This window comes from Maniola jurtina, chromosome 8 (genome assembly GCF_905333055.1).
Source record: "Maniola jurtina chromosome 8, ilManJurt1.1, whole genome shotgun sequence".
NCBI classification, from domain to species: domain Eukaryota; kingdom Metazoa; phylum Arthropoda; class Insecta; order Lepidoptera; family Nymphalidae; genus Maniola; species Maniola jurtina.
In genome coordinates, this window is record NC_060036.1 from 2,399,383 (window position 1) to 2,426,629 (window position 27,247).

The 27,247-nt window shown below is 35.4% G+C and overlaps 3 protein-coding genes across 7 annotated transcripts in view; 1 reads left to right on the plus strand and 2 right to left on the minus strand.

Annotated features, from left to right (window-relative positions):
- LOC123867608 (aminopeptidase N-like) overlaps nucleotides 1-8,506 on the minus strand; it is a 24,065-nt gene extending 15,559 nt beyond the window's left edge. The window contains exons 1-4 of one of the 3 annotated variants that reach the window (XM_045909714.1): nucleotides 8,335-8,506; nucleotides 7,589-8,106; nucleotides 3,290-3,463; nucleotides 737-1,054 (exon numbers count right to left, since the gene is read on the minus strand). In XM_045909714.1, the coding sequence (XP_045765670.1) occupies nucleotides 737-1,054; nucleotides 3,290-3,463; nucleotides 7,589-8,046 (950 nt within the window). In that variant the 5' untranslated portion in view covers nucleotides 8,047-8,106; nucleotides 8,335-8,506. Of the gene's footprint in view, nucleotides 1-736; nucleotides 1,055-3,289; nucleotides 3,464-7,588; nucleotides 8,170-8,321 lie in introns of all 3 variants that reach the window. The other 2 variants (XM_045909713.1, XM_045909712.1) reach the window with 2 other exon arrangements.
- The window catches only part of LOC123867606 (membrane alanyl aminopeptidase-like), a 21,729-nt gene continuing 771 nt past the window's right edge, over nucleotides 6,290-27,247 (minus strand). Inside the window, exons 2-16 of one of the 2 annotated variants that reach the window (XM_045909706.1) lie at nucleotides 25,789-26,254; nucleotides 24,778-24,936; nucleotides 24,325-24,639; nucleotides 23,830-24,013; nucleotides 23,118-23,359; nucleotides 22,077-22,266; nucleotides 21,275-21,467; nucleotides 20,742-20,842; nucleotides 20,290-20,466; nucleotides 19,647-19,831; nucleotides 19,241-19,408; nucleotides 18,279-18,422; nucleotides 17,967-18,036; nucleotides 13,207-13,429; nucleotides 6,290-6,299 (exon numbers count right to left, since the gene is read on the minus strand). In XM_045909706.1, the coding sequence (XP_045765662.1) occupies nucleotides 13,223-13,429; nucleotides 17,967-18,036; nucleotides 18,279-18,422; nucleotides 19,241-19,408; nucleotides 19,647-19,831; nucleotides 20,290-20,466; nucleotides 20,742-20,842; nucleotides 21,275-21,467; nucleotides 22,077-22,266; nucleotides 23,118-23,359; nucleotides 23,830-24,013; nucleotides 24,325-24,639; nucleotides 24,778-24,936; nucleotides 25,789-26,252 (2,799 nt within the window). In that variant the 5' untranslated portion in view covers nucleotides 26,253-26,254 and the 3' untranslated portion in view covers nucleotides 6,290-6,299; nucleotides 13,207-13,222. Of the gene's footprint in view, nucleotides 6,300-12,025; nucleotides 13,430-17,966; nucleotides 18,037-18,278; nucleotides 18,423-19,240; nucleotides 19,409-19,646; nucleotides 19,832-20,289; nucleotides 20,467-20,741; nucleotides 20,843-21,274; nucleotides 21,468-22,076; nucleotides 22,267-23,117; nucleotides 23,360-23,829; nucleotides 24,014-24,324; nucleotides 24,640-24,777; nucleotides 24,937-25,788; nucleotides 26,255-27,247 lie in introns of those variants that run through there. The other variant, XM_045909705.1, reaches the window with a different exon arrangement.
- LOC123867610 (facilitated trehalose transporter Tret1-like) overlaps nucleotides 10,088-27,247 on the plus strand; it is a 122,027-nt gene continuing 104,867 nt past the window's right edge. Inside the window, exons 1-3 of one of the 2 annotated variants that reach the window (XR_006796456.1) lie at nucleotides 10,088-10,326; nucleotides 10,997-11,147; nucleotides 11,895-12,816. The gene's annotated coding sequence lies outside the window, so the exon portion shown is untranslated. Of the gene's footprint in view, nucleotides 10,327-10,996; nucleotides 11,148-11,894; nucleotides 12,817-27,247 lie in introns of those variants that run through there. The other variant, XM_045909715.1, reaches the window with a different exon arrangement.

A 27,247-nucleotide genomic window follows, 5' to 3' on the forward strand; every position in this document is an offset into this window, starting at 1 on the left:
TAAATACACACATAGGTACGAGTACATATTATTCTCGGTTTATAGGATTTTAATGCTTGTACTTGAAGTTACAAGGTTATCTCTTTATTTTGTTGGTTTGCAAATGTAATTTTGCATTATAGGCCGAACATATTTTTAATGTTCACCTTCAATACCGATAAACATAATGACTGTTCTGAAATATAACATCTGTTTTCATTTGACCTTGTTCATTTTTAGAAATATACTTACATTTTATTTAAGAGTATTGCAAAAATAAACTCGTCTTTTCCAAACTATGAGAACATTCAAATATTTTTCTTGCTACTAGCAATAAAACATTTGGTTGATTTACATTTTAAACTCCTTTATTTTTTAAAGAATTACGTAAAAAATAATAACAAATAATTCTCGATTTTAAGCATTAAGACGGGAACTATAGCTGCAAGTTTCGTTTACCGTGACCCCTAGGGCTATGAAGTCTTCATGATAAAAATTACAGACTTTTTACCGTGGTTAATAGCCTCATCTGCCTCATTTTGTACGCAAAAGATAAGGCTGGCTGTCCAGCGCGAAAATACAGACAATATTCTTGGCACTACTCTACGCAGGCATGATTTGTGCAGTTATTAGATAAAAATTAAAAAAAGTTACATAAATATATTACATTACATTACAGCAAGCATGCAGGTATGGTGGAGATATTTGTTTCAACGCAAACCACTCAGCTACTACTTAAATCCTCTTATTTGCTTACCTGTTAGTCAACAAATTCCAGCTCCCAGTTTCATATCCGTGTATTATCTTCGGTACGGCGACTATATTGATCGGGCCGTTCACAAGAGGTCGATTGACTCCCGCATATTCATGAAGCAAATTGATAATGGTTTCACCATAAATCAATATAAAGTCATAATGCTTTAAAGAAGGACCTGGTGCCCAGATTATTAGGGTGTCGTTAGTTTTGTTCGCTGTGTTCTGTCGACTACCAAACTTGGAGTGGTGGAACCCAACTTGATAGAGTGCCACTTGAGGGGACGGCGTGTATTCGATGATCGTGTAGCTGTTTGATGAACTGGAAAGAAAAATATTATTTTAAGGACAAATCTCTGATCTGACCTTTTTTAACTATAAACGGAAGCCGCGAAGGTAGGTATTTCACATTCTAGCAGTGCAGGAAGTGAATCGCCACATACGTATCCGTGGATGTCGACTATAGAAATAGACGCACACTTGTGGTCTGATTGTAAAAAGGGCTTTGTTTCCCTTAAGACCACAATTTCAATGTACAATCTTACTGTCTAAAACGTATTACTGCAGTAAGGATACCATAAATTCAGTCAACAACAAATTGAGACTATAAAAATGTGATAGGTAGTCAGTCAAATCTTTCGGCCTACGAAGGCTTAATAGACAATGTGTCTTAATAAACCTTAGAAACCTGGATACCCCAAAATCCTTTAAAATAGCGCTGAGGCAAGGGGGAACTGTTACAGTTTAAGTAATTGCGCAAGGTAGTCAGACACCAAGTACAGGTAAGGCTAAGTGATCTGTGGTAAGTATTTATTTATTTCAAACCCAAGTAGGTGACCCAGTAGTTTCCCTCCAAATCCATACAACTTTTTCTAGCTAACTTATTAATTTAATAAGCTTGGGAAAGGAAATATTAGCGAGACGTATCCACTCTTCCATAAAAGGCGACGCGCGGTCTTTTAGACCACACCGCTTCAGACGTTCTTCAAATGGGTATGAATAGAACATAATTGCTCTTGTACGAGTACTAATGATGCATTCACACTAAAGAACGGCATGAAAGTACTTCATTTCCTTTATTAGCAAATCGCCTCCAGCTTTACTTGGTGTAAATATAAATCCTCATTATTCCCTATCACGTTAGAATTTTAAAAAATCCATCCTTTTTCTTTATCTAAATAATTAATGTAAAACGTGCAAGCAGCTTTCTAGGTTTAAAAATTTGGACTGGCTTTAATAAATTAGTCAGTAAGTCGTGCCTTAAATTCCTTAAACTTTTGACCAAGAAGAAACATATTAAAGCGGACTTTATTTTTCTGTATAAGTATAAAAGTAAGTGTAAATTTTCAATTATAAAAGTAATCATCAGTGTAGACATACCTTTAAAACCTGTCAAAGTTTTTGTAGAAATAAATCGGATTCTTTGCACTGGAACCTAAAGACTATTAAGTCTTTAACAAGTTTTTATCGAATAACTTACTAAGTTAAGGGTAACTTTCTTTTCGTTATCTTAAATGGCTAGAGGTAAATAGTAAATACCTACAACTCGGAAATAGAAAATTCTACGGCTCCCTGATATAACTGATCTCATGCAGTTTATACCTAGGATATAGCTGAAGTGTAAGCGAATTTTGTTACCTACATTTTTTATTCACAAGCACGGACCAAGCCGTAATCACAGTTACCTACTTACTTTAAAAATAACAGTTTTGGTCGCGTTGCCAGACCGTAAATAAGAAGTAAATTACTTTCATATCAAATTAATTATTTAGGAATTCATTGATAACTAGCTTAAATGCCTGTGACTGCGTGAACTAATTGAAGTCGGTTTTATTTTTCTTTTCAAATTTTTTATTTCTCAATTTTTAGTGGCCCCACTGTTCTCAAACATGCTATGCCCAGTTCAAACCCCACTATTTATTAAGCTATTACACTGATCGCGAGCAATTTACTCTTATCCATTGAGGAGTTCTGTTCTCCATCTCCGACGATATTCATCAGATCTTCACCAAATTTCATGAGACCTTCTGTAAAGTATGATATATACCCCCCCCCCCCCCCCTTCAACCTTTCAAACAAAAAAAAAATTCTGTGTCTACGAGTACCTAATCGGTAAACATACTTAGATTCCGACGAATTGAGAACCTCCTCCTTTTTTGAAGTCGGTTAAAAACCCCAACTCTATGAAAGTATTCTGTTGCTATACGCTGTCACTCAGCCAAGCCCTTTTATCTCTTGTCCATATAAAGCGATCCGATGGTACGTAAGTGGTTGTGGAAACGGTGTCAATTATTGTAGTTACTCATACTTGATCAACTAATGATTGAATATAGAATACGTGCAACAACAACTGCCTTATAGGATAAGTTGAGCGTTGAGCTAAAATGTAATTAGAATAGACATAGCTATCACAATATCATAAGACGTATAGACGTAAGTGTTCCTTCTATAGTAATAATAAAGGTCTTACCTAATATGTGGTGTAGCCTTAATTGAATTGAATCTATATTTAAGTCAATTATTTTTACAGCTTGTCTATTTAAGCTGAGATATTTACCTTTGCCGTTTCTGTTCCTCAGCAATAACAAGGCTCGTATTGCAGTTCTGCAGATTGAGATGCGGTGTCGCCACATACACTTTGAACTTGAACACCGCTTCGAATTGAGGATTTTCGAAGCACGGGAAGAAGTATTTGGCCTTGTTCGGTGATAGCCGGGTTGTGAAGAGGTACCTGGTAAAAGAAAAGATATTTCATATTTATTTTCATTGAGTCTGCATGTAACCAGAAAGGTAAAAGTCCATTTTTTCAATTAAGTAAGTAATTAATTATTTAGCACCAAAGGAATGCCAGTGCCTGAGTGACTTTTAAAAATTTGTCGATCCGCTCCATGTATAAATCCTTATTAAAGTGCTATGGCGCGGCTTGTGTTGTGTCTCTCTGAGGGACAAAATCCGTAACGAGGTAATCCATAGGAGAACCAAAGTGACCGACATAGCTCAACGAATTAGCCAGCTGAAGCATAAGCAGGCCATGTCTGTCGCAGAATTGATGGCGGCTGAGACAGACGTGCTCTGGAGTAGAGACCGCGTATCAGCAAGCGCAGTGTGGGACGACCTCCGTCGACGATTAACGACCTTGAAGGTAGCTGGAAGGCGGAGGACCGTGTGTGGTGGCGAGCTCTTGTGAAGGCCCATGCCCAGCAGTGGAAACAGGCTGATTGATTGACTGAAAGTTTAGTGGGAATACCGCTGAAAGGAGTTGGTTGAATTTTCAAAAATCTTTTCATAGTGGATGTCCACGTCATATTAATAGCTATCTGCATGCCAAATTTTAGCCCGATCCGTCTAGTGGTTTGAGCTGTGCGTTGATAGATCAGTCAGTAAGTTAGTAAGTCAGTCAGTCTGCTTTCCATTTTATATAAGTAACTATATATGTATAGATAATGCTCAAAACCCATAGGTAGGTACAATAACCACCCGTACCCATAGTATATAAAGTAATTAATCAATAATCTTTCAATAATAATAATATAAGTAACTTAGCAAGTAAGTACCTAATTAAAGCTCTGCCGATTTCTGCCGGTCGCTGGTATAACGAGTATAATCCCTCAAGAATCAGGATTGCTCTAGGTATCTACCGCCTCCGTCGACCGATTGTACGTATGAAGTAGAGACACAGGCACCTATTAGTATTAACCGCAATAGTCAGACCACGAACGGAAATACGCAAGTTAGTTATGGCTGATAAACTAGTTCAACATCCTTCAAGGCCAGGCATTCGACCGTGACATACACACGCATGTCTATTTATAAAAGATCCAGACATAGGTGCATTTGAATCCGATTCAATAGAATTTACTTTAGTGATTCCCTGTCTCCCTTAGTAGGTAGGTATATTGCTCAAAAGTGGCGATCCCCAAAAACAATTTTTTTAATTATCACCAAAGAAGACGGGAATTTTGGAAAATTATGTTTTAAACAAGTAGGTAGGCACCTATGCTAATGGACCATGGTTTTTAGTTTGGTCCTATGTACCTAGTACATTATTTTTATTTAGGAACGTTTTTGATAGGTAGGTATGTGAGTTACGAAGCTTGCCTTATCGAAGCTCTTCTCAGTTGAAATGCCTAGCAGCAAGGCATCCTAGCTTTTACCCATAGTATGAAATAGTACGTACTCACTGACCATCATATTATTCTGTGGTATGGATAAGGTTTATAGGTGTTTATTTTTGAATGTTAGATTAGGTCTTAATGTTAGGATAATCCATATCTATACTAATACTATAAATGCGAAAGTGTGTCTGTCTGTCTGCTACCTTTTCACGGCCCAACAGTTTAACCGATTCTGACGAAATTTGGTACAGGGTTAGCTTATATCCCGGGGACGGACATAGGCTACTTTTTATCCCGGAAAATCAAACAGTTGCCACGGGATCTTTAAAAACCTAAATCCATGCGGACGAAGTTGCGGGCATCCTCTAGTAATTTATAATAATAAGATAAGGTTCACAAGTAGATTATTTAGGTAATATTAGGTATAATTTTTTAAGAGTACCTACCTATGTTTTACAGTAACGAATTAGGAACTATCCTGTAACGTTAGATGTAAATGTTGAAAAAAAAAGAAAAAAAAAAGCAGCACGTTCCTTAAATACCTACCACGTACGTAAGTAAAACCAATATGGAAGATTTTTTGCTCATAGTCAATAAGCAGAACTACGCAAATTATAATTAGAAGACAAAGGACTACCGTGTTCGTCTGTTCTCATTAACATATGCCCGGTTTAGTGCACCTAGACTCATTATCATAGGAAGTGTTGATAGGCGTACCTACCTAATGTTAGCAGTAGGTAGATAGGTACTTTTATTAAAACCCAGGTAAGTAATTTCAAACGGGAAATAGCTTTAATGTAAATATATAAAAGGCATATGTGACTGACTGATTAAGTTTTCTCGTAAGAATCGAGGACAAAATATTTTTACTGCCTCAAAAAGTACACCTCCCTGGCGCAGTGGTAAGCGCTGTGGTCTTATTAGTGGGAGCTCCCGGGTTCCATTCCCGGCAGGAGGTTTGGAATTTTATAATTTCTATTTTTCTGGTCTTGTCTGGTGGAAGGCTTCGGCCGTGGCTAGTTACCACTTACCACCCTACCGGCAAAGCCGTGCCACCAAGCGATTTAGCGTTCCGGTACAATGCCGTCTAGAAACCAAAGGAGTATGGGTTTAATGTAACTGCCATACTCCTTCCAGGTTAGCCCTGCATCATCACTTACACTGCATCATCACTTACCTATCACCAGGTGAGATTGCAGTCAAGGGCTAACGTATATCTAAAAAAAAACTAGTCAAGTGCAAGTCGGACTCGCACATGAAGGGTTCCGTAGCATCGTACAAGATAGGTGTTAGGTAAAGGTTATGTTACTAACGGTCTGCGCCCTCTATATGTGATTTAGTGAATAAAAATTTTCGTGAACGCATTTTTTTTTGTATACCCACAAATTCACGGTGTTCGTATTTTTACCTTTATTACCGCTATAACTTTGAAATCTATAGAACGCACTTTGACTTTGCTTAGACGTAAGTTTCAGTTAAAACGAGACAGATTTATGCCAGCGTTATAACGCTGCGTCGTTTTAACAGTGTCTTAAGTCTGAGCTAAGTCAAAGTACGCTCTATAGAACTCAGCCTAAGACCTACCTACCTTCCAAATTTCATGACTCTAGGTCTACGGGAAGAGCCTATAGGTTTCCTTGACAAAAAAAACAGAAGAAAGAGAGACAGACAGACCGACAGACAGACAGATAGAAAGACAGACGGACAGACAACAAAGTAATCCTACAAGGGTTCTGTTTTCCATTTTGAGGTACGGAACTCTAAAAAAAAACTACTTACTAAGCTACCTAGATGTAGAAATAAAGAGCTCCGTAGAAAAATCAGAGTAATCGACATAGAGTTGCGAGGCGGGCATAAATTAGTTCGAACAACAGATAGACGGTGGGTTCCAAGGTGGTGGAATAGCGACCTCAGAGCGGAAAACGCAGGATGTGAACGGACGGACGGAATATCAAACGAGCCCTCTGCTCTTTGTCAACTATCATTTCAAAAGTAGGTACGATTTCTTAAATCTGGGTAAACCGTACTTTTATCATAACAGTTGACACATAGAGCAAATAATAAGGCGAGTGCGTTTCTTAAAATGTTTTTTTCTTAATAAGAAATCATGACTAACATTCCCCTCCAACTAAGCAAAAAACAATAGTGGCACTGGGGTGGGGTTTGAACCGCCGACCTTTCGGATTTCAGTCCGCTCCTATAACCGTTGAGCTATTGAGGCTTACAAAATGTATGCATTATACAAGAGGTATCAGGTAGCAGTAGGCGTCTACTGCTGGACTGCTGGACCTGCGTCTAGTAGTGCGCGTCTATCAGTTGATGACGGCACCGCTGATGAGAACATCGATAATATACAATCAGTACACACTGTAACTACGTGTTTTACACATAATCCCTTAACTTGCTTAGTCTAAATATATTATATTGCACATCTCTTTTATAATGCTCTGTGCGGAAAAGGATAACACTACATGGTAGAACAAAATTAGCACCTGTCTTAAAAAACAAAAATATTGTCGATGTAATCCAAGCTACAATGTGTGTATTTAATGCTCTATTACCATTCTAAGAAGTCTCAGGGTCCATGCGTAGGAGAAGGTAGGTAGTTCGCTCCGAATATGTCTGTAGGCTTATTGAAGGATAAACCAACAAGCAAACTCACTTCCGCATTTATAATGATATGGGTAGTAATTAAATACTACTATATTATATACTACATACTTAGGTAAATTACTACTTACTGAGCTCGCCCATATTCGTCGTATTCCGTAAGAAAAATCCCATCACTTTCTAAGCCCACTCTCTTGATAAAAGAAATCTTTATAAAGTACTGCTTTCTCGACACACTGTACTGTTTCAGAGGTTCTCTCAAGTAAATAAACAATTTGCCTTTAGCATTATCAAACTCATACGGCCTATATTCGTTCACTAAGTTCACACTTCCGTCCCAAACTTGTACGGAATCACGCTTAATTTCTAAGTCTTTTGCATCCAGTTCAATAATGTTAACATTTGGTCCATTTGCGATCACAGTAATCACTATATCACAGTCATAATATGAATTACCGTCCTTATAAATATGAGGCGTAAGACTTAATTCGTATTGCACTGGGTACACTGTGTAGTTAAGGCATTCTTCTTCCAAAACGTACGCTGACGCCGACGAAAATAATATCATGAAAATAGCAAAAAGCAACATTTTTAAATTCACAGTAACGAAGTGTTTCCATTTACACTATTGATTTTATATTCTCACTTTCTTAAAATTCCAATAACAGATTCACATTTTATTGAAAATATATTTCGAGTTGCCTATGTATCACTACGGTTTTTAAAACATGAATTTCTTAATGTTACATAATATCATCATTTAAACTTCTACAATTTACTAGGTAGTTAAATGTACAAAAGATTTTTGGTGAGTTGTTTGTAGTAATAAGTTATAAAAAAACCGTAGAAATAAATCTCTCTTACATAATTAAATTACCTAATTAAAAGTTCAAAATTCGAATCCACTTTAAAAAACAGAAATAACTTTAAACACTAATTAATGTAAACCGCGTTCGAAATTTAATTTTCTTCTCGCCAAACAAGAAGACGCTTTACGTCCGAAGCCGACGCGACGCGCCTTCGAAATTCGAACTTCGAATGCGTTTTCATTTGAACGCGACGGAAAATTGGCGCCGGCCAGTACCATTTTCATTTGAGCTGTAACCTCTCTGCCTTTATGTGCCTTTATTTTATAACAAAGGAAAATTATCTACGCTTCAATGTAATGTCATGGGTCTTTGTAAACTGGACACTGACGGTGTTTTGGAAGACGTTTGGATATGCTTTCACGTTTATTGTTTTATATTACGATTAAAGCTTTTCATGCTTTACAAAAAGTATAAAAAAAATATTATAAACCTCCTATTCTTGGAATGTGAATAATATGAATATGACTAAGTAGTTAATATCCCCAATTACTTAACATAGGAATTCTTAATTATTACATCTATAGGTACCTATAGAAATGCTACGGTTAGATAAATAGGCAAACTTCAGCTTTACCTCGAACTATTAAATTCTTGAAAGCATAAATAAACACCAAACTTTTCTGCCAAGGAATGTATAATCCTCACATTTACAAGTTAGTTAGTTTTATTTTTTATCCCCTTCAGGAAAGGCAAAGGTCGTAGACCATGCAGCCTGGTAAGTTGTAGATGAATTATTCATAAGTTGTTATAAAATATGAAGGCAAAGCCTGTTCTGTCGTTTCTTTTAGTAAAATATTTTTTCTTTAGTCTTCAAAGATTCATCTGAATGTCTTTTATATATAAAATATATTTCTTTGTTTTCCCCTCACATTTACTTTCCCACCATTTTCTCCACGAAGTTACATTTTTTTAAATCAACCACTAAGCAAAGGCAATGTCGTTAATAGCTATGACATTAATTATTGTATAATTTACAGTTTACATCAAGAAATACTACGAAATCGAGAGACAATATTTTGCGTAGAAGAGTTTAATACACAATAATTAAGTAGATACGTACTTACTTACCTACTTAGTTAATTAATATTTTATTAAAAGCTATAAAAGAACTCCAATAGATTTTTACAAACCTATTCAAAAATCCGGCCAAGTGCGAGTCAGACTCGCCCACCGAGGGTTCTGTAGGTACTAGAAGAAGTAAAACGGTAAGGTACACTTTTGTTAGCGGATGGACGGACAGACGGACGGACGGAGGGACGGACGGACAGACCGACAACGAAGTGATCCTCTAAGGGTTCCTTTTTCCCTTTGAGGTACGGAACCCTAAAAAGTTGCCATTCAATGAGGTTAAATTTTTTTAATTTATTTCCATACTTAATATTATAAATGCGAAAGTGTGTCTGTCTGTCTGTCTATCTGTCTGTTTGTCAGTCTGTCTGTTACCTTTTCACGGCCCAACAGTGTAACCGATTCTTTTTTTATTTTTTCTTACCACATAAACAAACAGTCTTGACGTATATATTGAGTGATGGTTTTTTTTTTTCGAACATTTATTTTTTTAAATATGTGTGAACTGTAATGGTACACCAACCTTATGCAAAGAGACAAATTAGTGAACAATTTGGTAATTAAAATATTTTGAACAAAAGAGGTTAGCTAAGCAAGAATATTTCACGCACATTCAACCTTAGTTGGTATTGTCGTAGGTAAAAAAGGTTTTATTGTTTTTACTATAATAACAGTACTGGCAGCTTACACTAACTACAAAAAATAACTTTAAAAAAAATTAACTGTCTTTTGTTTTCGAACGAGGAAAAAACCCTAACGTGGCAAAATTAAAAATGTAATTTGTGGGAAATAATTACATTTATTTAAACCTAACGATAAAAATAAACATAAATATAAGGTTTTAAAATATAAATTGTTGAGTGTGTATTTATAATGCGTAAAAATAATTTTTGATTGTGTAAATATAAATGGATGGAATCAAATAATTTTGAGTAAGTGCAAATTAATTTATTCTATCTTTTGTCTTAAGCTTCGCACGGGAAAAGAACATTACTGGTTTTAGTTTTTGCGATTTTGCTGGTTAATCAGCTTTATCCGTATCGACTACTAGATGGGTGACCATCTATGAAAATTCTTTGGAATAAGCCTTTGGAATTACCGTGGCTCAGGGGCTCAGAGAACAGAACACCTTGAGTCTTCCCGATTATGGTTCTGATTAATTATTATTACTAATACAGTACTACTTTTTAATTAATTACTATCAAAATTTTAAGGGTGACAAAAGGTAATGTTTAATAATTTAAATGTAACTGACTGACTGATCTAGCAACGCGCAGCCTATGCGCGTACTTAAACTACTAGACGGATAGAGCTGAAATTGGGCATTGGCAGTTCCTCTGGTGCTGCAAATGTTCGAGGCGGCGGTATTCACTCATCCATCATCAGGTGACCCATCTGCTCGTTTGCTCGCTATTTTTACTTAAAAAAATAGATTGTCAAAAATTAATGTTTCCATTTCCACATGCTGCATTGCTGTATGTTACTCATTACTCCGGGGTAAAACAGCAATTAGATACCCTAAGTGATTTGTGGAAGGCATCACGACCCTCAGCAATAGGGATTATGTACGACGCATAGATTTTACTTAATATTCTCTTCTAGGCTGGTTCGACGAAGTTTTTCAAGACATGCAAGACCTTGGAAAGCCCGACTGGCGCGACGCTGCCAAAGCAGAAAAATGCTCTAGTCTCAAACCTTCTGAACGTGTTCAGGTTTAGAAGCTAAGATCTTCTTTGCTCACTGCGTGAGGGAGGTAAGTGGCTTCTTATCTTTAGACTAATACCAGAGTGAACTCGAGTGAGGGAACTCTCGGTGTGAGACTGAACCGATATATGTATCGATGATAATATTATGTCAAATATTAAGTTATGCTGACCTAAAATCAAAGAAAAATACGGCTATTTTAGGGCTACCTGCGTCAAATGTAGCTAGCATTACACGCCTGCCAATGACGTCGAAGCCTCTACGCTTTGTTAGAAGTCGTGAACTGTGCTTTTACTACTTATTGATTTATCAAATTGATGATCTGTACTTAATCGTTGTTATTATTTATTTTACTACTAGCAGACTCTGAGCTTGAATTTTTGAAAATCTTTTCTCAGTCAATCTTTTGCGTCATAGAGAAAACATGAAATCAGATAAGCTATCGGTAGTTGTACGTTGTTCCTTGTATTGTGAATCAGTTCGTTTATCCTTTTTAGGGTTCCGTATCTCTTAATGGCAAACGGAATCCTTATAGGATCACTTTGTAGACCATCAGTTTGACTATGGTCTTGTAACATTTTTATGCCCCATCTGCTTAATTTTGCGAAAAGCTTGCATAAGGTTTTTAAAAACCTAAATCCACGCGGACGAAGTCGCGGGCATCATTTAGTAGGTAAATATATGAAAGAAAAAAACTGACTGACTAACACGTACTTACCTATAGCTCAAGTCTACGAGATATTGGATGAAGGTTTTGTGTCTATAACGTAGACTAATACTAAGAAGGGATTTTCAGAAAATGCACTCGAAAGCCGGGATGGGTCACCCACTTGTAGTTTATCATAAAAAATGTTTAAAAAACTTTACCTTTGTCAAAATTCTGCGACCTTCATCCTAAAAGATAAGTACGATTAAAAAGAAACAAAGTCTTAACAATTCTTTATTATTTTAACACCAACAATTTTTATAACAATGAAATTATTTATTTACAAACTATATTACTGAAGTGGAATGGGATCTCTATACACCTTTTCTTAAAAGTAAGTACCTAATTTAATGCTTTACAAATATTTTTTAATATAATCGGAATATATAATATTATCAAAATGATTATTTGTATATATATATATTGTTATATACTAACTTCAAAAATAAAGTTGGCAAGTTGGCACAGCTTTATTCCAATGCTAAAAAATGCATATTGTCTATTGTATATCTTTAATTTCTGTACGTTGTTCTGTGTCAAAAAAATTATACAATTTTTGATAAAATATAATAACGTTGCTAAGTAATCTATCGATTGATTACAAAGGCTTGATCATTACCTTATTTCGACCGTTATTTATATTATTATTGTTTGATCTTGATCTTGTTTTTACCGAATTATACTGCTTCATCAAAAATTATGGCTATCTAGACACCTGGCTTTTACCGTGGAAAAACAGAACATTAACTCAATTAATATTAACGACAAATTCAACACCATGTGGCAAGAAATTAACTAAATAATTATAATCTTGAATACCAAAACACATCATTAACCAAACTGAGCAGAAGCGTTTAGTCGCCCAATCAGATTATTAATAGATGACGTGATATTTTTTTTATCTGTAATCTGATTGGTCTGTTAAATATTATGTTTACGCTCGTCTCCACTTTAGTGGATACCGGGCCATATTTATTTTGCCTAATATTAATTGTACGTGTGTATATTTTTGTAAGGTGTTTTTTACAAAAGGTTTTTAAAAAAAGAAGTTAGCCATTTTTAATCATGACTAACATTCCCTTTTCCCCTCCAACTGTGCGTAAAGCTTGTGTTAAGAGTGAATACGCCAATAGTGTAACGGGTGGGGATTGAACCGCCCGACCTTTCGGATTTCAGTCCGCTCCTATAACCGTTGAGCTATAGAGGCTTCTAATGTAACAAATAACAATTAATTAATAATATTAACATAACAATTAATATAACAAAGGAACGTTGTTCCAAAAAACTTATTACATTATCACCTAAACGCTTGCAATGATGAAACACTTAAATTAAGAATAGATTTTGTACAGGATTACTTCGTCTTTTCCTATATCACTATGCTCTGGTTTATTTCTTAAACGGTTTTTTTAATTCTATTAAAATCCGATGGTCAAAGTATATCCCGCGACGAGTAACATAAACGATACAGATGCCATTCCCGCGCCGCCTCGAAGACTGCTCCAGATGTCACTACGGTGGTCCTTGGCCCACTGGGTCAATTGCTTGGCCTTGGTTAAGGCTGTCTTTGCACTGGTCACTGCTTTTTCCCCACATTCGGTACACGAATTCAGCCAAGATTCAAACTGAAAAGAAAGATGTACATTGTAGAAAACTAGAAAATCATCGACTTTATAGCTAGTTATTTATGCTCAAGCCTTTGCGAGCATTATGGAGAACTCTCTACCCTGCAGGTTACAGAAAGTGATATTTAATTTTGCTTTAAACACATAAATCACACTTCACACTTAATATTATAAAGGCGAAAGTTTGTATGTGTGTGTGTGTGTGTGTGAGTGTGTGTGTGTGTGTGTGTGTGTGAGTGTGTGTGTGTGTGTGTGTGTGTGTGTGTGTGTGTGTGTGTGTGTGTGTGTGTGTGTGTGTGTATGTTTGTTACTTCTTCACGCAAAAATTACTGGACAGATTTGGCTCAAATTTGGAATGGTGATTAGATAATATCCTGGATTAGCACATAGGCTACTTTTTATCCCGGAAAATCAAAGAGTTCCCACGGGATTTCGAAAAACCTAAATCCACGCGGGCGAAGTCGCGGGCATCGGCTAGTAAGCTATATAGGTAACTCCGAAAAGTTAGATGTCGAACCCCCGACCTCTCTAATGGGAGGCCGACGCGTCTTAACCATTAGGCTATCACCGCTCTTAATCATAATCATTTATATTCCTTGAATATGGCAGGTACATGTATATTAGCTTAATTATAAAGTAGCTGGCTTCACTCGTTTGTAATTTTTGATTTTTGAAAATCTTTTCTTGTTTTAGGAGTTTATGTTATAATCTGAAAACCAATTTCTGTCACCATTTTACCACCGAACTGCATAACGTCGGGTTCCATCTACACGTACGGAACGATTTGCGTTATCATTACTTATACGCATGGCTAAAGTTTGGAATACCCTTCCGCGATCTGTGTTTCCTAACAATTACATAATATTATCCCCGGTATCTTTAAAACAAGAGTAAATAGGCATATTCTAGGTAATAAACGCGTCCCATCTTAGGTCACATCATCACTTTCCATCAGGTGTGATTATTGTCAATTAATATTAATTGAAATAAAATCATTGCAGGTCTATGTTAAGTATAATGTAATATATCCATGATATTATTAAGTGTTGTACCATGTTTTAAACAATTAATTAAATTGAATTATAAATTAAGCGTTTGCCCATAATGAATAAAAAAAAATCAGAATATCAAGTTTTATATTTAGTCGTTTGAGTTGTAGATACGTTGATGTAGATACACCGTTACTTTACAAAAACTATCATCTGAGGAATCAACAAATGTTTTTAACCCCCGACCCAAAAAGAGGGGCGTTATAAGTTTGACGTGTGTATCTGCGTGTCTGTGTATATGTGTATTTGTCTGTGGCATCGTAGCTCCTAAACTAATGAACCGATTTTAATTTAGTTTTTTTTGGCTTGATCGAGAGTGTTCTTAGATATAATCCAAGAAAATAAGTTCAGCCGTTTGAAAGTTATCAGCTTTTTTCTAGTTACTGTAACCTTCACTTGTCGGGGGTGTTATAAATTTTTAATTTACACTTGTAGCAATGATTGATTGTGCCTGCTAGACACACAATTAATGTGAGTTGACGAAAATAAAAGGAAATATCTGTTATTTCTGATACACATAACAATTAATATTTTTATTGGTTTCGCTGTAAAATTAAATCGACCTTGCGCACTCAATGTCACCTCTGTCGCTTGCCACTCGGTGTTCTAAATTGTAATAGAAACAAGGCTGTTAACATTGCAGGTCTGGCGTTTATCAGTGATGATGCAGTCTAAGATGAAAGAGAGCCAACTTGGCTTTGAGTTATGGTGGAATAAAGGAATTCACATACATGAAAACATACACTCCTTTTTTTGGGCAGTCGTACAATTACGTTGAAACAAAATAATTGTAAAGTCGAGTGCAAGGCAAAATCTTCACAGACTCAAAAATTAAAAGCCCTTTGTCTAAAACCAGAAATTACACTCTACATATTTCGATATAGTAGCTGTTATATTAATAACATAAATTCGAGTTGATACATACTTACAAGATTTAACTTAGGAGACGACCTCGGACCTTTATTAGGTATGTGCGTTAAAAATGAAATATGGCTTGCTTTAGGAAAGCATCATGAAGAAATTTGAGTTCCCCATAACATTTTCAAAAATGCCAATTATTATTGGCCAGTGCGATAGGCCCTTCTCATTCTGAGAAGAGATCTATGTAATGCTAAATAGTGGGTCGGGATAGATGGTGAGAATGATAATGAAAAAAAAAAACTATTTATGCGCACCTACGTTCAACACTTAGAAATAACCCAAAGATTTTGGAAGAAGGCAAGCAAAAAGTTTGAATACATGCCAACTGATTCATGATTGCTTTTTCCGCTTTGATATATCTATTAATAACAATAATATAGGTCATGACCATTTTTTAGGGTTCTGTAAACGAATGGTGCCTACGGGACCCAATTAGGTACTAAGGCTTCGCTGTCCGTCCGTCCGCCCGTTCGTCCATACGTCTGTCTGTCAGCGGGATGTAGACTTCTTATCACTGAATGTGTATTTCTATTGCCGCTATAACAACAAATACTAAAAATTTCAAAATTGACGCCATAAAGATTAAAAAAATATTGAAAAGTGTTATTTCTTGTACGATAGTATGAAAACCTTTCTGTGCATGTCCGACTCGCACTTGACCGATTTTTAAGTAGGTAGGTAGGTAACTAAGTCAGTCAGTGCCAGTCGCAGGGAGCCGCTGGATTCAGGCGGCACAAGACCGTGACGTGTGGAAATCTCTACAAGAGATAGGTCTCTCACACGTCTATCGGTGCACGCCTATCGCACCAACGCACGCACTATATTTATAACTAGCTGATGCCCGCAGCTTCGCCCGCGTGGATTGGTCAGATCCCCTGCAGCATCAGGATTGAGGAGTTGGACTCCAAATTTTTTATGAAACAATGTCGCAAAGTTCCTCTATCGATTAAAAAAGAAATGACGCAAATCGGTTCAGAAATCTCGGAGATTTCGGTGTACATAGGTAGAAAAACACAACTCCCTTTTTGAAAGTCGGTTAAAAAAGTAGCCTATTTTACGCCCTGGTTAATCCTCTACTTGCCTGTGAAAGTCCCGTCAAAATCGGTTCAGCCGTTCCAAAGATTAGCCTTTTCAAACAGACAGACAGACAGACAGACAGACAGACAGACAGACAGACAGACAAAAATTTTAAAAACGTGTGATTCAGTTATGGTATCGTTCAAATAACCATATGAGCTTAATATGAGGTAGTTATTTCGAAATTACAGACAGACACTCCAATTTTATTTATTAGTATAGATGCATAATTAACGCAGTGCACGGTGCGTATCGGTTGTTGATGATGATGATGACGGATTCGTAGACGTATGGGTTGTGACGTTAATACTGGCTCATATCAAAAAGGGGCATCACTTAAACTCATTTCGTAAGCGTACCCTTTTTCACAATTGGTTTGCTAAACAACTATAATGAATGTGTGTTCAGTGTGAAGTGTTTGACAGGGGGTCATTTTGGTCACACGCAATTAGCGAGAAGGTTAATAATAATGGGACATCATATTATTATAGGACGCTCTTAATGACACGCAACGAATTAAATCGACAAGGTGAAATAGGCTGGTAATAAATAAGTACGTAGTGAGGAGAGGAATAACAAGTGTAAATTAAAATTTATAACACCCCCGACAAGGTGAAGGCTACAGTAATAACTAGAAAAGAGCTGGTAACTTTCCACCTTTCAAACAAAAAAAAAACTAAATTATAATCGGTTCATTAGTTTAGGAGCTACGATGCCACAGACAGATACACAGATACAAGGATACACATGTCAAACTTATAACACCCATCTTTTTGGATCGGGGGTTAAAAAAATAAAATGAGAAAATTATAATCACTTTAAAGACAAAATAATATATGAATGTATTTCCGACATACTCGTAGAAACATTCCTTGTGAAATGTTCTAAAATAAATAATAATTATTGAAGCCAACTAAAAAGTTTAGAATAATATAAAACAACACGGATTGTGACTTAATTTTATACTACATATTTTAAAATGAAACTGACCGTTACAATAATTTTGGTAGAATTTTGGCAACATTAATTGAAGTTGGAAATAAAAAACATCACTTGCTTTAACGGTGACATCGTGAGGAAACTTGCATCCCTGAAAGTTCTCCATAATGCAGTTGTCAAAGGTCGGTGAAGTCTGCCAATCCGCACTAGGCAAGCATGGTGGACAATGGCCTAAGCCTTTCTCATTCTGACAGGATACCTGTGCTCATTAGTGGGCTGGCGATGGGTTGGTCATGGTGATGATGAAAAAATTCGTTCTCGTATTCTAGATCAAGCCTATGGTCACCATGTAAAAAAGTTTTTCACTTCGCGTTAATGCAGTCGTCTGCCAACGACATAAACTAATTCACTATGTAAGTATAACAGTCTTGAGTATTTAATTCAGTCTATGATAATTTTATTAATGTTACATGTAATTTGAATTGAAACCAAAACATAGAAATAATAAATCAGAAAACGTCTAAAAAAGCAAATATAACAAAATAACTCACTTTGTTAAATTCATCATCTGTACGTAGAGTCGAGGCAACCGTAGAGAGTACAGAGTCTAATGATGTGTATCTAAAGAAAAAGGAAATTAAAACCAATAAAGGGAACATAAATTAATAAAATTTAGATTATTATTTATTAATTTTGCAAATAATAAATAATCTAATCTAATATAATCGTACAATTGTCATAACATAATAAGCAATCATATGCTTATTGAAAAAATAATATACCTAATTAAAAAGCATCAAATATTGGCAAGCAACTTAGCCAAAACTGGTAAATGTTGCTAAATAGAAGAAAAGAGCACTTACATGGACTTCCAAAGACTAATGTTCATCTGTAATCCCTCAAGAACAACATGGACATTGCTGTAGTTTGAGAGGACACCTGAGAGGGGCACGGTGAGATCTTGAGTTTTTATTGGACCGTCTTCAACAAGCATAGATACCAGGAAACTGAAAAAATAGAAAATTGTAGAAAAAGTCGTGAAGTTTCATAAAATATACTACGAAAGCGAGACAGAGTACAGTTTCGCTTTTGAAAATGTACTCTGTCTCGCTCACTCATATCCAGGACAAAAATACTCGCTGCTCAACCAATTAACCTGTATTCGTCCGAAGCGTTGATTTTGAAAGCGCCACCGAAGGTTTAACATTTTACATTTTAGGTTCTCATCCAAAACGTCCGTTAAGTAAAACTTTTTTTGACAAAATATTATAGTTTTTTTTCTCTAAACTATAATATAGGCATGCACTTGTCTGCAATCACACCAAATAGTATGTGATGACTGATGATGCAGGCAAAGGTGCAGCGCTCTGGCCTACAAGATGCTTAGTCGCTCTTCATATCATACAACTAACCATAGGTACCTACAATCTACATCTATTACTAAGCCTTCACGATCCGTCCGTCCGTCCATCTGACTGTCAGTATGCAGTATCTTGTAAACCGTAATAGGTAGAGAGTGGAAACTTTCACAGAATGTGCCACTATAAAATAACAAATACTTAATAACAAAATTTCAAAATGGCTGTCATAAAAATTTAAAAATAATAATTAAGTATTATGTGTTATTTCTTGTACGATGCTACGGAACCCTTCGTGTGCGAGTTTAACTTGCAACTAACACAACTTATACAAGTAACGGCTGTTACTTCTTTAAAATCAGCGGCTTGATTTTTTGTTTATAAATAATAGCTACTTCTGAATTTGTAAACTCTTACCAGGATACTTTTCCTGTCTATGAAAAATTACATAATTACAGTTGAAATACCTGTTCAATTTAGTTTCATCCGATGTACATCCCAAGATATCGCCAATCAGCCGTGCCTCGTTAGCTACATTTGTAGTGGACATTCGGTTCCAGAGGAAATCGTAGTCGTCACCATTGCCATATCGGAGACCAGTGCAATAGACCACTTCTCTTATACTTGGGTCAAGCCTGCAACATTATAAAAACATGTTGTCTACAAATAACTGGTTTTTAAAAATATTCATTTATGTTAGGTATTTTTAATTCTTTCGTTAGGTTTAAAAAATGTGTTTTACAAAAATTTATTCTCAATAATTGCACTCTTTAATTAAAGCACCTTCAGCCTTCAACAAAGAAATAATTTTAGTGATTATAGTTTCCTTATCTGATTGTTTTTCTTTACATTAAGTTAAATTATGCCACTTACCATTTACCATTATTCTTAAATTCTTTATACAAAGCCAATGCCTCACTGATACATCCCTGATGCCCCAGTTTGCAAGCGAGGTCTAATATTTGCATACGATTCCTACTTGTTTTGTAATCATCAGTAGACTTAACTTCAAGTCCCAATCGGGCCACACTGCTATCCATTAGATGTAGAATGAATTCCTGGAAACAGGATTTCTTATAGTATAATCAACAGAATTATTTTTTTTCTCCTCGTGATAGATATTCTATGGATTACGCTTCAGTTTACATTAAATATTGTAAGTTTTTTTATCTTTTACCTATGCCAAAAACATTTCATGGTCAATTTAAATAGATATTTATTGCTAACTACTTAGTTTATGCCGTGACTTTGTCCATGTGAACACACAAATTTCAAACCCCTATTTTACTCCTTTAGGGGGTGAATTTTCAAATATCCTTTTTTAACGGATGTCTACGTCATAATAACTATCTGCATACCTTCAGCTCGATCCATCCAGTAGTGCGAGCTGTGCGTTGATAGATCAGTCAGATTTTTCTTTTATGTATTTAGAATAAACTTATTTAACTAAAAACAATACATATTACCTATGCCTAATTGCTTTTTACATCTTACTATATTTTAATTTACTACTTACATCGATAACAGTCAAACTATCAGAACCAAGATAGTGACTTCTAAGTTTTTTGAATCCACGGACAGCTGCAAACCAAACCGCATAATCCGTTTCTTCCTCCAAAAAGTGCAATACGTCATGCAGAAGGTCAAACTTAACCTCGTCCGCGAAAAGGAATGCAAACAAATCGTTCACAATCTGCAAATAGTTAAGATTTAATCATGTACCTACATATCAATGAACTTCCGAATAGATACTAAATATACGCTTATTATCAATTAGTACCTATTTACCTGTATTTATTTCTTTTTACTTATTTATAGGCTTTTGTGGAAAGTGAAACACCATACTTTGTAGATTAATGCACTAAATAAAAAACTGCAGCTCAAATACATATACCTACTATTCAGAAGTGGTACTAATTCTGCTTTTTAACAAATAATTATTATCTTTGTTTTTAAAAAACTGGTTACCTTAGCTCTATTTATATAGTGGATTTCTTCACGACGACTGCTTTTTAGATGATCAGATATATGGTGCCAGGTGTGGCTGTCGTAATTAACTCTGTAAAGACCTAAATATAGGAAAATATATATTTAGTATAGAAGATTCAATTATCTTTAAAACTATTTCTCCAACATGCTTAGAAAGACCATTATTTTGACAACCTTCTTCGAGATAAATCGACATTACTGTACTAGCCAAATACATGCGAGCAGCGGCCGGCAAAAGTTGTATGCAAATCCAAATCTATCGTGGTTTAATGGACCAAATAAATTACATAGTAATCATATCTGTCGTGTAATTTAAAAACGGAACGATCTTTTACACCGAAACATGGCAACCAAGGAGGTAACTTGTCAAAGCTTTTATTTAAATTTCGAACTGTTCGAACACACACAGATATCGTTATTTCCTTCATCTGTGGAAACAGTACTATCTTAAACTCTACCAACAATGAGTTATCGCTTCCATGAACGGGGCTCTTAATGAAAGTTTATGATACCTGTTTCTTGAATGTTCAGTATCGGCCAGCTATGATTTTCCTTGATTTCCCTGACAGGTAGTACGTATGTTTTATTAGCCATGATGAATGCTGGCTTAGTATTCGTAAAGTCAAATGCAGTCTCTAGTGTGTATGTAATCGGGATTTTATAAATTTCATCAGATTTATCAGTGGAATGTTTGTAGAAGCGTTTCTGTAAAATAAGCACAATCAGGTAAAGAAATTGCTTGAAAACCAAAAATAAATTTACTATCTCAAACTAGTAACCCTAAATTCAAGTAGGTATTCACACATTTTATTTCTATAAATCATACATGGCAGGAAATGCTTTTACTTACTAAAATTAAAATAAATATTTTGTTGTATACATTGCGCCCCTGAGAGTTCACCTTTCCGAACAAAAGAGTCGAAGATCTTTAGCCCATATTTTATCCGTTTTGTAACAGCCATTATGTTTGTTTGTACATATTACAACTATGCTATCACAGAACCAGTCAAATATTTTATATCCTATTTTTCAAATATGGATAGATACTCGATCTTATAACCATATAATGTACCTACTTTCTTATCCAGTAATCACCAGATGGGTCAAGAGAATGATGGACGAAGGCCTTAATATTAAGGCAATATTTTCTGTTTACTTTTACCTCTTTTTTGCTATTTTTTAGTATCCTTGACGAAAAATATCACACAATAATTTTGATTGATAAAAATTCTTCCACATCAACCAATATCTTCCCATGATTATTATTATTTGTCTAATAAACTTGACCAGCTCCGTCCTGTATTAGTTAATTACCTGAGTTAAAACAATAGATGAGTCATCATGATTTACTTCCACATGCACTAAAGGATAGCCAGCGCGACTTATCCATGAACTCATGACGTCAGTAATATCAGACCCAGGATAACTGGCTAAAGAGTTGTAGACATTTACGCCTTGACTGAGAGCCGTGTAGAGTTGTTCAGGGTAGCCAGGTTGGAAGGAGCTAAAGGAAAAATATATTGGTCACATTACTGTAAGCAGTTGTACTAATTCAATAGAAGATTAAAAAAAAGTCTAATATATTTTTTCTAGGTCGATTTGTGATTATTATGCTAATAGCTGAAGCCCAAGACTTTGTTCGCGTGGATTTAGGTTTCAATTCCCGTGCAAACTGTTTGATTTTTCGGGATAAAAGTAGCCTGTGCCACTCTCCAGATTTTTAATATAACACCCATGCCAAAATCACATCAATCCGTTGCTCCGTTGTGACGTGATTGAAGGACAAACCAACAAACAACACGCCATTTCGTATTTATAATATCTGCACGTGTAAGCATATACAGGGTGTTTGGTAATTAGTATATAATGACGACACGTACCCATGCTACTTTGATCTGATAAACACAATGCTGAAGTATAATGACGAAATTAAATTAAAAAATTTCCATACAAAATTTAAAATTTATTTCAGGCCAAAGTTATCGTGACCCTCACTGAGATCGTTGGCTCCGCCTATTTAAAGATGACCAACGAGTCTCAGTGAGTTAGGGCACTTTAGGGTCATGAAAACTTTGACACAAAAAAAATTAAAATTTTGTATCGAAATTTTTATAATTTTATTTCGTCATTATACTTCAGCATTGTATTTATCAGATCAAAGTAGCATGGGTACGTGTCAATATATACTAATTACCAAACACCCTGTATATATTTACCTACTATTTCTAAGATCGATGCGTGAACGAAAAGCTACTGGTATTCATAACTTTAAAAACCTGCTCAGAATTTAGTCCAGGCAGTAATTAAGAAGGCACTCTTTTGAAAATTGAAATAAACGAATTGAAAATATCTTACTTTGCAATCAAGTACGCATTTAGGCCAGATTTGAAAGCATTATCACCAATTAAATGGTGCACCATTCTAATAACGGATCCTGCTTTCTGATATGTGATAGTTCCAAAATGGCCGCTGATTTCGTCAGGCGAGTTCACGTTAACGTTGGTGATTGGAGGTGAATCAGGAACGTCGTCGGCATCTAGAGCTGAGTATACTGAACCGATGACAAGCTGATCGTTCGCTGCTACGTCGGGTTCGATCTATTTATAAAATTACTAACATTAAAGTTTATATCTATTGAAAGAGGACCTTAAAAAATACCCAGCGTTGATGCAAATAATATATATTTAGTATGATAGGGCTTTAAATATCATCACAACCTGAGAGATGCAGCATTTTAAAATGAATATTTATGTGGTGTTCATTTCCACGAATATTGTTGAGGCCAATCCCACAAATTAACTGAAGTATTCAATCGGATTGATTTATTGTAATACTGCAGCCAGTTAATCCATAATTTTTGATCAACTCTCTCTTAATCTCTGTAGGTACCTATCTCAACTAATTCATAAGACCTCACTTTTGCGAATATAATATTCCCAGGCATAATATTTCTTTTTATTTGTACCAGAAAGTAGAGACAAAGAAATAAAGACAAAGAAATATAGGGAAGCACTTATCTCTATTATATTTTTTTTGGGGCTCAGAAAACCATAAAAATCATACTAACCATTGCCGTAATATAATCCTGGAAGTAATTAGCGAAACCCTCGTTCAACCACGTGTTGCTCCACCAGTGGCATGTCACCAGGTTACCGAACCACATATGAGTAGTTTCGTGTGCTATGATCTGTGCTACTCTGTACTTGTAGTACGGGGTCGACTCCTCCGGAACGTTTAACAATAACGATTCTCTGTTTGATTAGGAAAATAAAATTTTACAAAACGGCCTATTGAGTGTAGTACGTGACAGGTCAAGATGGCAATCGGGGCGTCCCCCCTCCCCCCACCTCATACCCCGATTGTCATCTCGACCTGTCGCGTACAGTAGCAATATAAACTCCCAAGTAACTACTATGAAGACCTCCGAGCGAAGCTTAGCGATAGCCGCCCCACCCGGTGAAGCTGTAGCAGCCAGTAGGGCCTACACAGCATAATCAATCCGAGAAAAAAAAATACTATCAATACTATCACAGAAAGATTATTATTCGAAGAATCAACCCACCTGTATGTTACGAGTCCCCAATTCTCCATAGCGCCTGCTTTGAAATCTATCAACGCAATATGATCGAGTTTTAGATTGCTATTTGTGGAGTAATAGTCAATTCCGAAGTAGTCACCCAACGCTTGCACAACACGTAGAGCAAAATCAAACGTATAATCCGTTTGGTTTTTTGCTTCTGGTCTGGTGAAGACTCCTAGTTCCTTTGTTCCATTTCTACTGTAATGTTGAGCTTCAAATTCTGATACTAGGAATGCCACTAAGTACGTTGACATTTTTGGTGTCGGGTAAAATGTTTCTCTGACGTAGCCATTTGATCTGAAATAAGAGAAAGAAGAATAGAGAGAAAAGATAAAATTATATAAAAAGTAATAAGATAAGCCATATTAAAAAAATAATAACCATAAAAAAAGGAGTAAAAAGAAAGTAAAGAGGCAATTACTCGTACCTACTTACAATGATACATTACTCTGAAGTTTCGTGTTCGCTAATGTAGGCTTGTAATTTGCAGGTCTGTCGATTGTTAGTGTAAATACAGCCTTATATTCTGGTTCATCGAAACATGGAAAAACTTTTCTAGCATTTGTTGACTCAAATTGTGTTGCGCCCAGCCATCTAGAAATAGAAAATTATTTTTATAATCTTGAAGTCATTTTTAGGCCTGAAATATTTGCTACTATAATGTTGACAGGAGTTTGTAAGTTTTTTAAAATGTCAGTTACAATTTTACACGATAAGACTCAAGATAAACTAACTATTCTTATAAAATTTGTTATATAACGCTTTATATATTATTATCTTCAACTATTTCATATAAAATCCTCTCTAGATTTTAACATGACACTAAAATATATCAGTCTTCTAGATAAGATGATCACAGTGACAAACAGTGTCGGCAGATGTGGTAATCAACTTAATCTATTGACGGAGATCAAGATAGTAGCTAAGATGAAAGCACAATGTGGTGCTGAGTGACATAAACGTTATATCAAATACCATTGATGACTGGGTAGTGATAAATGAAGAAAAATGTTCAAGAGGATGATCTTAGTTTGCGTTTAACAATTTGTTCATTCTCCCACATTTTTTGAATCTTTTGAAACAAAAGATCTAAATAATATGAAATTTTGATTTTCATTTTGATCATCGCTTTATATATGACCGTCTTTACATAGGAAGCCGTGTGTGGCCGCTTATTCAGATGACTGTATGTTCAGCACTAACATCAGTAATAAAAGAAAAAGAAGTGAAAGTAATGTAACAAATGAGAACACATATATACAATCGGCAAGTACGGGCTCGCTCTAATCGCCAAGATGTCAAAAGGGTCTCATGTAGAAAAGTTGCAAAAAGGATTACAAAAGAAGTATAGAAAGCGATTATGATACCCAACCAAAAAACGTAATATTTAGATTGATTTTATAGAGATAACGTAATGCATAGAGATCTGAAAGTTAATCCACTTACTTTTTAACACCTTTTTCGATGTAGTAGTTCTTATAGAATCCGGCTAAATCTTCTCTTATAGATCCACTAAATACGATTTTCAATATGTACTCTACACTAGATGAGAGTTCACTCTCAAAATTTATATGAGCGAACGAATATTTCTCTTCAAATTCCAGAGGATTGGATTCCAGTAAACTAATAGTATTTACCCCATTCGTTAAACTTATATTTGAAGCTGTATAGGTTAAGTTCTCTGAATGGATTTTTACTGTGTTTATATTTGTGGAAGTTGTGAACGTTATTTGAACTTCTCCATCGAAAGTGAATGCTCTATCATCACCCGTATCAAAATAAGGCGTAATGAGTACTGAATAAGACGAAGGTGTGATTGTTGTATTCAGTCTGTACTTTGGATCAGTTTCAGCGCACACCGATTGTATAGCAAAGCAAAGCAGCGCCAGCTGCAATAATTGCCGCAACATCTCTGTAAACATTATTTTAAAGTAAGTATTTCAGATACCTCAGTCTTAATTTAGCTATACCAAATTAATGGAAGTTAACATATGTAATATTTGTAGGATTTCTTGCTCAGTATATCTAAGTATATCTAACTTGCCCATAAGTAATGGTCCTACTCATATCAAAATTTTAAATGAAAATAACTTCGAGAATCGTTCTTCACTCTTTAAACTCAATAATTAAAATCATTTAAATTCTGAGATAAATTTCACATTCAATGGTACTAAGTAACTTTACATTGAATGACTAATTGACTAATTCACTTTGGGTTCAAAATTTTTTTTCGCAGTCTATGTTCAAATAATAAATACCTACCCACAGATAAATTTTCTTTTTAACCTAAAGATCTAGGAAAAATCATCATTTCGATAAAGGCTCTCACTTTAGTTGATTTATTTTTCTTTCGTGTTGCTATACCTATTGGTAGCATATTTTTAATTTTTTTCCTTCTTTAGAACTTTTTATGGTCAATATTTTTAGGGTTCCGAACCTCATAAGGAAAAACGGAACCCTTATAGGATCACTTTGTTGTCTGTCTGTCTGTGCGTCCGTCCGTCGTGTCTGTCAAGAAACCTATAGGGTACTTTCCGTTGACGTAGAATCATGAAATTTGCCAGGTAGGTAGGTCTTGTAGCACAAATACAGGAATAAATCAGAAAACCGCATATTGTGGTCACATCATTAAAAAAAATAAAAATATATTTCAATTTTCAAAGTAAGATAACTATACCAAGTGGGGTATCATATGAAAGGGCTTTACATTCTAAAAATTGTTTTAATTTATTTTTATGCATAATAGTTATTGATTTATCGTGCAAAATGTTGGAAAAAATACCCGAGTACGGAACCCTCAGTACGCGACAGCAAAGTGATCTCATAAGGGTTCCGTTTTTCCTTTTGAGGTACGGAACCCTAAAAAATAAAAAATAAAATAAAAATGAAGGTCTCGCGGCAGTGG